The sequence below is a fragment of the Microtus ochrogaster genome, chromosome 2 (assembly GCF_000317375.1).
Source record: "Microtus ochrogaster isolate Prairie Vole_2 chromosome 2, MicOch1.0, whole genome shotgun sequence".
In the NCBI taxonomy this organism is placed as follows: Eukaryota; Metazoa; Chordata; class Mammalia; order Rodentia; family Cricetidae; genus Microtus; species Microtus ochrogaster.
Window position 1 is genome coordinate 49,473,790 of NC_022010.1, and position 10,610 is coordinate 49,484,399.

Below are 10,610 nucleotides of genomic sequence, written 5' to 3' on the forward strand. Positions count from 1 at the left end.
GAAGCACCAGATTGGTTTACTGCATCTGTTTGTGTCTAGACAATGTCAAAGAGCAAGTCTGAGTGCTCAGGTGGATGGTGAAGGGGGAATTAAGACAGAGAGAGGTGTCTCAAATCTGCCCTTGAGTGAGAGAAGGAGAAAGGAAGGGAGCCACTGGCTAAAGGCAACACCCCTTTGAGGACCATGAATGTCAGTGGCAGCCACAGCTGGGGCCCCTCATTGCCCCCTCTCCTGTCATGCCGGGCCCAGACAGCTTAGTGATGAATGGTCAAGCTGAGCTAGAATTTTCTCCCCAATACCTGGCCAACTTTAAACACATCAGGTCCCTATGAAGTTGTGCCTTTCTTTGAGGCTTCTCCCTATGACATGTGGCACTTGGATTCTGGTACTAGTAAGAAAGCAGACTGCAGACCTGTATGACTTTCCCTTCCCACACTATATGACTTGCAGTCCTCAGTCCCCCTAACTGCTGGATTTGTTCATCGGAGTTCAGCACAGGGCAGGTGGAAGGAGTCGCGAAGCCAGCACCAGGAAGCGTTCGTGGGTGGTGCCAATCTGGGGCTCTGCTCTTGAGTACTGATTGTGACTTTCTCTGTGGTTCATGGATCACCTCGGACAGGTTTGCAGCAATCCCAGGGAGAGAGCGCAAGAAAGTTCCCCCACCTGGATACCTTAAGTGCATGTTAGTTTGCATTTTCAGATCTGCTTCTACTTGGGGGTAAGACATTTTTACAGAGCTTACAGAAAACTGGTCTAAGAGAACACACTGTAAAGAGCCTAAGAAAGCACGAAGAAGCCTTCTGTGGCAACAGGAAGATTTTTCTGACTCAGGCAAAGGATTGTTCTTTCTTTCAAGGGATACTAACACAGCCAGCTCTGAACAGTATCAGACAGTGGTGATGGAGAAATGCCGTGACTCACAGACGAGCCCCAGTTTCCGCCGGAGGCAAGAATTCCATCCGCTTCCCTTGCCTAACCTTACCAACTTGCTCCTGTGGACTTACTTAGATCGGACTTTTTGGTCCTTGTCTTGACCATTCTTCTGGCAAACGGACTCATGCATGGTCAAAGACAAAGAGAGAGGCAGGGGAAGTGGGAGATGGGGGTGGTCAGAGGCCAAAATAAGCCTCCATTTAGATAACTTGTGCCTGGAAAAATGGCCAGTTTGTCCTATAATAACCTCCAGATGAACCTGACGTTTTTGCAGACACCATCAGGCCAACTGGTCTCATTCTATTTGCCTCCCACTTCTTCCATCCAGAATCACGGATCTCCGCTGGGGCTGGTAAAAACAGCTTGTTGACGTCTCTAGTCTCTGGCCATTCTTAGGGATGGTCATCTTATTCCTAAGCGTAACCCCTTCCGCTGTGACCCACGTGTTTTCCGCCAACTCTCCACAGAGAAGGCCAGGGGAGACTGTCTGTGTGGGGCTTCTGATGGGGGACAGCAGGACCTTGGGATCTATCATTGCGGAGGAGGAGGGTAGGTGGTCCATGATGGGGAATAAGATTAGGCTCTGAGGTCTTCCCGGCCTTGACCTGTGGAAAGACTTAGGACCCGCAGACGCTCGCTCCAGTTTCGAAGAAAGAAGGTTCTCCCCTGATGGTTCTGTCTCTGATGTGCGTTTCCTGCATGGCACCATCGCATCCTGTGTGGAGAGCAGACTGGAGGCCCCTGGTTCCGGAGAGCAAAAGGATCCCTCGCATGCACAGGATGCAGGGCTGTCCTTCCTCTGGGATGCAAAGGCTCCCGTCTCTTGCTTTGGTTGCTGCTCTTCCTCTGGGCTTTCCAGGGAGGAGGGAGAATCATCTTTGGTGAGTTTCTGAGGGGTCTCAGTGGTTGAAACAGGCTCTTCCTGCTTCCTCTCTAGAGGCTGAGTCCCCCCTTCCCCTGTGTTCTGAGAGGGCAGGGGCTGTGGGATTTGCGTGTACTGAATCTTGGGTGGGATCACAGGGACAGCCTTGGCCTGACACATTTTGATCATGAAGGAGGTTCTTACAGCTGACACACTCACAGGAGCTGAGTTCCGACGGCCTGTCAGAGCATGGGCAACAATGTTCAGGTCCTGAGTTTCCTGGGGATTCCAGGGGGCTGCTTGACAGTGAGAGGAGGTCACCCAGGTGACCTTGGCGTCTCCTAGTTCAGAGAGCTCTATGCCAGGTGAACTAAATGAAGCCCCATTCTCAAGTCGGAAGAGGTCAGCCATGGGCGTGGCAGAGTCCAAGTTGAGGGAGGAAGGCCTGTGTTTCCCTTTGGAGGGCACACACTCAGTGCTCTTATGCTGTAGCTTTAGGGGGTGCTCCCCAGGCGAGGTGCTGTCTGGAGCCCTAGGTGAACGCTCTGTGCTGCTCTCAGGCCCGGGGACGTGGCTGTGTTCCACCTGAGGGTTGCTGAGTCCTTGCTCTGGTTCCTGCTCCTTTCCCTCTTCTAGACTGCTGAAGTTGGTTTCCACTGGTTTGGGTGGTACACCAGACTGTCCCTTCTGGCTGGGAAGAGCCTCTAACCCTTTCAGGCCAGAGAACTCTCTGAAGGCTTTCAGGGCTTTTTCCTCCCACCCAGCAATCTTATTCCTGGCCGCGGGGGGCTGCAGGGGCTCATAATTCCTCTCCGTTTCAAGGTCGGCACAGCTGCTGGAGAAGGGAATCTCGAGAGTCCAGTGACTCTGACCAGTGCTTTTGCTATCTAGAGAGCGGCTCTGGCGAAGGCTGGGCCTGTGGCAAAGTCTCCTCTCCAGTCGGTGGGCCTGGGCGCACTGCACCTGCGCCTCCTGCACTTCTTTCAGGGTGGGAGAGTGAAGGGGGCTGGTCACCCACTGGGGCTCCTCCCACGGTTCTACCATCTCCAGGCCGTGCTGAGCTGTGTCTGTCCCCGTGTCATCTTCATCACAGTCTGAAGGCTCCTGTGCTGCGTGGGGAGCATCCCCCTCTTCTGGAGGGGAGACTTCGACCTCCTGTGCTGGGCTCGGAAGACCGGGGCCTTTGCTCTCGGGAACTGCGCACTTTGCATTTTGCTTCTCCTTGAGGCTGGCAACGGCCTCTTCTCTCTGACAGAGGCTAGTGACGCCAGGACTGTCTCTGGGTTTTGGCTGCTCGGTGTAGGCATCTGTCCTGGAATCCATGGATGATTTGTCTCTGTCAGGGCCTTCCTTTGACAGCAAGACTCGAGGCTCCTCCTCCAGAGGAGTTGGAGGGGGAGGAGCAGGAGGAAGTGGAGGAGAGAGATTTCTTGGGCCTCCTGTGTCTGTCCTAGCTGGAGAAGACACCTTCTCAAACAGAAGTAATTGCAGAGGTGCCAGACCGGCTGGGTCCGGGCTGAGCACCTGCTTGGACTCTGACCCAGGGATGCTGCCCACCGGCTCCAGCTTCTCTCTATTGGCGAGGACGGCAGCCTCCTGTGTGTTCTGATTGGCTGAGTCGCTCGTCCACACTTGCAGAGGTGTAGAGCTACAGGGCGAACTCGCAGAGGCCTCTGGGAAGGGAAATGGGGCTGGCTCTGTCTCTGTTATGGGGCTTCTCTTCTGATCAGGGGGTGGCAACGAGGAGAGCTCCTCCTCTGATTCAATGATTTTCAGTTCCTGTTGAATCTCAGGCCAGATCAGGGTGTGAGCTAAGTCATCTTCATCCTGAAAAACAAGAGGACCCTGGTTACTTTGGAGTCCAGAACTCTGGGGAATCATATCTGCCAAGAGGGACTGGGGTGATGCCATATTCCAGCCAGTAAAGGAGGCAGCCCCAGCCATAACCATGGGTGTCTGGAATAGGCTGTGTCTTCCTGTTTAACTTTTTCAACATCCTAAGATGATACCAGGTAAAGGCTTGTTAAATAGATTAAACAAATGACCTGAATCATACAGTAGATTGGGATGGAAATCCAGTCCTGTCCACAGAGGAACTCAGTCTGCAGCTGACCCTCCTCAGTCAGTTCTTAGCACACACAAATACTTAGCCTAGCAAGCGCTCCGTCACTGAGCTACGTCCCCAGCCTCCCACTTACCTGTAGTGCATTCCTTGCCTTTATCATATCAAAATGCAATTCCCTTGTCAAAAGAAGCATCTCAGGGAGTCTCCACCCCCCTCCCCCAGGTGTGCGTCATTCTGCGAAAGTCTGATATGCCTCTGACCTTTCATGTCTTCACCCGGCTCTGGGTCTAGAGTACTGAGGGTTAAATCCAGGGTCGTCTCGACATGTACTTTTCTCTCCCACCCTCCCTCTTTCTCTCTCCCTCCCTCCCTCCTTCCTCCTTCTTCCTTCCTTCCTTTCTTTTTTTTCTGTCTGTCTCTTTTTTCTTTCTTTTGAGACAGGGTTTCTTGTGTAGCTTTGGAGCCTGTCTTGGAACTCACTTTGTAGACCAGGCTGGCCTCGGACTCACAGAGATCCGCCTGCCTCTGCCTCCTGAGGGCTGGGATTAAAGGTGCGTGCCATCACCGCCCGGCCCCTTTTATTTCTTTAAGCTCTCGAGTATGCTCGGCCCAAACCAACTGGATTCTACTTCCCTGCATTCCTGTGTGAACAGTTCTGCCCTTTTCGTGTTTCCTTACTTCACTCAGCGTTGCCCTTCATGGATCGTTTACTCAGAAACCCTGTTATGTCTCCTCACCACTCCATACTTCCACTGCGCCCTGGACGCTGACTTTTCCCTGGGAGGCTGGCAGGGACAGTCTTGGTCGCGCAGCCCAGCAGAGTGCCTGGCACAGAGTGGGGATTTAGGCCATGTGCCCAGTGAAGGAATGACCTGAGGCCTTGATTTGCTAACTTGTAGTCACCCTGGTTCTTCCAGCAACAACCATCTTCCTCGAGGTATTGTCATTGGGATTGGGGTTCTCCTCACGAGACTCCAACCCCCAAAGAATCTCTGCCAATGCAAACATGCTTTATGGGAACCCTTGCTCAACCCTCCTGAGGCCACCATATGTGCCTAACTCGGCTTTGCCCTAACTCTCCCCATATGGTCCTTTTGGTGTCTTCTGGAAGCAAGTTAAAATGCTGTACGCTTCCTTTATTCCTCGGCCCCATGCCTCTGATCACGGTTCTTACAAATGCAGGCCTTCTCCCTGGGTGTCCCCCCAAAACCTCCTCACACCTTCTACATAAAGACATCTCATAAAAACACTTGTGGAAAACATCACCCCTAAAAAATAGATACGGGATGTCAGCTTTGGCATCGGATTTGACCTTCTCTAGAAGCACAGACTAGAGCCTGGGAACTTCTCAGGTTTTCTAGAGAGCCCGAGACAAACACCAGACTGCCATGTCTGAGAGAAGAGAATGGGGTTCATGAGTGGTCATCTTGTTTGGAACTAGGATATAAGGAGCAGGCTTCATGTTGCTTCTGGGCTTGAGTGTCATTGCATGCTAAGGACATGCAGTGGTTTATGGGCCAGCATTATTCAGAGTTGCGTCTGCCTTGGGAATCTGAGCTAAATGATTCCTTCACCTCATGGCAGACCTCCCTGAGGCCTGCCATGGAGGAACTCCAGATTGAGAAGTTGGTTTTATTTTGTTTGTTTTGGGAGACAGGGTCTCAAACATCCGAGGTTATCCCAAACGATCTTAAAACCATGGTCCTCCAGTTCCCATCCCCCAAGTGATGGGATCATAGGTGTAGGCCAGCATTCCTGCCTAGTAAGTGAGACTTGTAAAGATATAGACGGGGCAAGGAAGATGGCCAGTGAGTAGGGGTGCTAGCCTTGCAAGCCTGACGGTCTGCGCCTGATCCCCGGAGCCCACGTAAAAACCTCATCTGTAATCCCAGCGCGCCTGTGGTGAAGTACGAGATCTGGAAGCCTGGGATCTGGTCATCCTGCAGTCCATAGTGCAGCAGAAACAACAAAAGAGAGAGGCACTGCCTTAATAAATAAGGCAAGAAGAGACTCCCCAAAGTCTACCCCCCACATATACACACATGCAGCAGTAATCACACTTACAAAATGAAAACCTAGCCGGGCGATGGTGGCGCACGCCTTTAATCCCAGCACTCGGGAGGCAGAGGCAGGCGGATCTCTGAGTTCGAGACCAGCCTGGTCTACAGAGCTAGTTCCAGGACAGGCTCCAAAGCCACAGAGAAACCCTGTCTCGAAAAACCAAAAAAAAAAAGAAAACCTAAAAAAAAAATAAGTAAATAAATCTCTCTTGCAGCAACCCTTAACATTTCTTTAAAAATCTGCTTTAAATTGTGCCGTTTGTGACTAGAGCAGGCAGAGTCCACCTTACCATCTCGTGGAGAAGCATCGCTTCCGTCCTGGCCCTGAGGCCCTCTTGTGGAGCAGTGTTCCTCAGCTGGTCAGCCCCCTGGCTCTCCTCTACCACCTTCTCGGCATTTGGCGTCTTCTCTGGGTCCCTTGAAAGTTGAGAGCCCAGGGATATTTCCAAGGTTTTCTTCTCCACTTGGGTACCTGGGTCGAGGGGAGGGCCTTGGCTACCTTCTGCTGTCCCCAGGGCTTCAGGTTCTGGCACGGTGTCCTCGGGAGCCGCCTTCTTAGCCACAGAAGCTGCAAGGAGGACGGGTGTGATCAGTACAAAGGGCTCTTTTCCCAAAGGTCCTTGTGGCACCCTCCCATCCCTGTCCCGCCTCCCCGCCCTGCTTCACAGAGACTCACTGCCCCCCCCACCCCATTCTTTATGCTTTTTCTCGACAACATTCCTGCCTCAGATTCTGGCCATCAGCTACTCTAGGGTTCTGCTCCAAACTCCCCCAGGCCCCTGGGGACAGTTTTGGTTGTCACAACCTTGGGGGCGATGAGTTCTTTTGGTTCCTCAAGCACAGCTTTTTAAACCGTAGGTTGTGCCCGCACGTGAGGCCATGTAACTGAATGTGCAGGTTGTGAAAATGTTACCACGAGTGAAAGGCATAAAACCGAACGGACAGTTAACCTTAGACGTTCACTGCAGTGCTCACCTGGGCTGCATCGCACAGCTTCGTGGCAGTCTTGGTTCTGAACACTGTGTTGCCGTCCTACCAAGCAACACCAACAAATACTGGCCAGCACACCTTGGTTCAGATTTGAGATTAATAACATGCTAGCAAGTGGTGGCTCCCCACTTACTGGGAAGTTTAGGGAAAATAATTCCTCTACAAGAAAATGGGGATTATCTAGTAATAATTACCGCTACCTCAGAAGGTTGTCTTGAGAAGTGAGATTATACATGTTGGGCACAATAGGAGGTTCTGAAAATGTTGGTTGAGACAGAAACATTCTCTTGGCTTGACTGTCAGTAAACCTTTCTTGTTTTTTTATATTTATTTATTTATTATGTATACAATATTCTGTATGTGTGTATGCCTGCTGGCCAGAAGAGGGCACTAGACCCCATTACAGATGGTTGTGAACCACCATGTGGTTGCTGGGAATTGAACTCAGGACCTTTCGTAGAGCAGGCAATGCTCTTAACCTCTGAGCCATCTCTCCAGCCCCTCAGTAAACCTTTCTGTTGAGATTCTCCCTACTTCATTTTAGGGCTGTTGGTCAAAAAGAGTCCTTCCTAAGTGGCTTATGCCTGTAATCCAAGCACTAGGGAGGCAGACACAGTGGGATCTGTTGTTGGAGACCAGCCTGCCTACAAGGGAAGAAGTGTGGAGCAACAATAGAAACTCCTGCTCACCCTGGACACAGTTCAAAGACTGTATTGGCCTTGGTGTGGGAGACCCCATCAGTCTGGGATTGCTGTGGTCAACCCGAAGGAAGCACTCTCTCATGGCTAGGTGTGCTAGCCCTATTCTTTGCAGATATGAGGTAGAAACAAGGAGGGATGGGCAAATAGAAAATACATCCAGAAATACAGGCCCGTCAATTCCAGTTCTCTAGCTCAGCCTCCGGCTTTTCCCTCCTGAGTTCTCACTGTATGTGCTAATAAAGTAGTTAGTATCATTTACTGAGTACTTAGCATCTATTGGACACTGCTCTGAACCAAATGTTCACACAAACTTACAAAAAAGGTATGGTTATCAACACCAGCATTTTATACATTAAGAAACTGAGGCACATGGGCTGGAGAGATGGCTCAGAGGTTAAGAGCACTGACTGCTCTTCCAGAGGTCCTGAGTTCAATTCCCAGCACCTACATGGTGGCTCACAGCCATCTGTAATGAGATCTGGTGCCCTCTTCTGGCCAGTAAGCATACAGACAGACAGAACACTGTATACATAATAAATAAATAAATAAATAAATAAATAAATAAATCTTAAAAGAAAGAAAGAAAGAAAGAAAGAAAGAAAGAAAGAAAGAAAGAAAGAAAGAAAGAAAGAAAGAAAGAAAGAAAGAAACTGAGGCACAGGTAGAGCATGGGTTTGCAGCAGCCATTCTGGCCCTGGAGCCCATCATCCCAACCACCTCACCACATTGCCCTGAAAATCCTATTTAAGCCAGTTCAAAGATCGTGTCCTGTCTTGCAATGGAGGGAGACCCTCCGGCCCCTATTTTACCTGGAAGAGACTCAGCTCCCAGGGGCTTCTCTTCTTCTGGCCATCCTCCACTTTCTGAACCTTGGAAAGAAAACTCTTCCAGGCTGGAGAGAGACTGCAGCTCTTTGGGGGGTGTTCTGCACGGGGTGCTGTTGGTACTGATGACAGCGGACACGCGCAGTGGCACCGACACAGCGAAGGGCTCCGAGATGTTGAGCGCCTTTCGCTGGTGGCGCGGTGAGGGCTCCATCTGGAACAGACTGCTGGTGAAGACGGATTTGCCGGGACTGTCGCTGGAGGTGTAGAACATCCCCAGAAGCTTGGGGGCGGACTGCTCGCTCTCAGGGTCTCCGATGGGGCGGAACACCTTCAGCTGCTCAGGCAGGGGTCGGATCTGACCGCCCACCTCACAGCCCCCCTCAGCCCCAGCCGGCATCCCCTCCTGACCCCATTCGCTCTCCTTGCTGAGGTCGCAGGAGCTGCCGGCGCTGCCCGCGTGCATTTTTGTGGCTGGAATGAAAAATCCACCAGTGGTGACCGTTCGATTGAAATTTCCTTTGCTTTCTTTCCCTGGTGAAGAAGAACAAGTTGTGGTTAGCATCGTGGGTGTCCACAGGCTACGCCTGGGAGTACCGCTTTCCTTGAAACTTGTAGCTGAGTCTGATGGTTGTTTGACAAAAAGTGGAACTGCTAGAACAAATGTCAATCCCCCGTTGTTATCAACTCTTTTGTGACCCACACCAGCAGGTAATACATAGCAAATACGCCATTATGCTGGGTTGCCTTTGTCAACTGGACATAAACCTAGACACATTTGGGAAAGGGACTCTCAGTTGACAAAGATGCCTCCACCACATCGCCTCTAGGAGAGCCTGTGGGGCATTTTTTTTTTGTTTTGTTTTTTCGAGACAGTTTCTTAACTGAGTGATTGATGTGGCAGGGTCCAGCTCACTGTGGGTGGTGCCTGGACAGGTGGTCTTGGATTGTGTAAGAAAGCAGGTCAAGCAAGCCAAGAGGAGCAAGCCAGTAAGCAGCACTCCTCTATGGACTCTCTTTCGCTCCCTGCCTCAGGTTCCTGCCCTGACTTCCCTGAGAAAGTTACAAGGTAAATAAACCCCTTCTTCCCCAGGCTGCTTTTTGCCCTGGGGTTTATCACAGCAGTAGAAACCCTAAAACATTGGTCAGTGTTTACGGGCATAAACAAGTCTATCAGTTCAAAATGACCACCGGAACTCTGTGAAACTCATGACCAGGAAACTCACAAATTCAAGACACATGATTATCCTGGAATAAACAAACCAGTGTTTGGCTCTTTCTGTATAGGTTTCCTCTGTCTTAGTTTTTAGCTTGTTGACCTTTAATATGGTCTAATTTTGAGTGAAAAGTCCCTGTGGTCTCCTCTGTGGCTAGAGGAAAGCTGGAGAAAGGGAAAGTTCTAGATCTTGTTTGGGATGAGCCAGGGAATGATTTGCGGCTAGGTGGTCGTGTATAAAGATAACCACAGGTAAGCGACTTGGTACTAATTGTGGCATCTCACTGTGGTGATTTGAAAGAAGACCCCCCCCCACACACACCATAAGCTCATTTATTTGACACGTAGTCCCTAGCTGATGGACTGATTAGAGAAGGATTAGGAGGTGTGGCCTTGTTGGAGGAAGTACATAAGTAGGGATGGGCTTGGGATTTCCAAAGCCCACACTCCTGCCTGCCTGCCATTATGCCTCCTGCCATGATGATAATGGACGATATCGGACTATCTGGAATTGTAAGCAAGTCCTTAATTAAATGCTCTCTTTTATAAGTCGCCTTGGTCAGGGTGTGTCTTCACAGCAAGAGAGTAATAGCAAAGACACTCACCTTCCACAGGCACTGAACACAGCGAGTCCATGCTTTTAGCTGGTCGGATAGTAGCTTTTTCCACTAAAGATAAGAGAAAAAATACCCCGGATGAATATATATCAAGAAGAAACATTGAGAACAATAGGTTAGGCTATAAGCATATGAGAAAAAACTCCAGCAAATGGTTTCAAGTGTTACAACATATTATCTCCTTACAGAATTGTCCTGTTCCACTCTGCACGTCCCCACTTTCCTGTCGGGGACTGACCTCATGACAAGAGAGCACAGACTGGGTTTATTAATACTTTACAAGTAAAGTTAAATTGTAATTTCATCAAACGAGAAGTCCTGAATCCAGTTTAGCTGAACAAA

General features: G+C 50.3%; 1 protein-coding gene across 1 annotated transcript in view; it reads right to left on the reverse strand.

Annotated features, from left to right (window-relative positions):
* Positions 1-10,610, reverse strand: part of Arhgap31 (Rho GTPase activating protein 31) — a 110,500-nt gene continuing 99,890 nt past the window's right edge. The window contains exons 9-12 of the mRNA XM_005344987.3: positions 10,257-10,319; positions 8,421-8,969; positions 6,211-6,488; positions 1-3,622 (exon numbers count right to left, since the gene is read on the reverse strand). Of these exons, the coding sequence (XP_005345044.1) occupies positions 1,229-3,622; positions 6,211-6,488; positions 8,421-8,969; positions 10,257-10,319 (3,284 nt within the window). The 3' untranslated portion in view covers positions 1-1,228. The remainder of the gene's footprint in view (positions 3,623-6,210; positions 6,489-8,420; positions 8,970-10,256; positions 10,320-10,610) is intronic.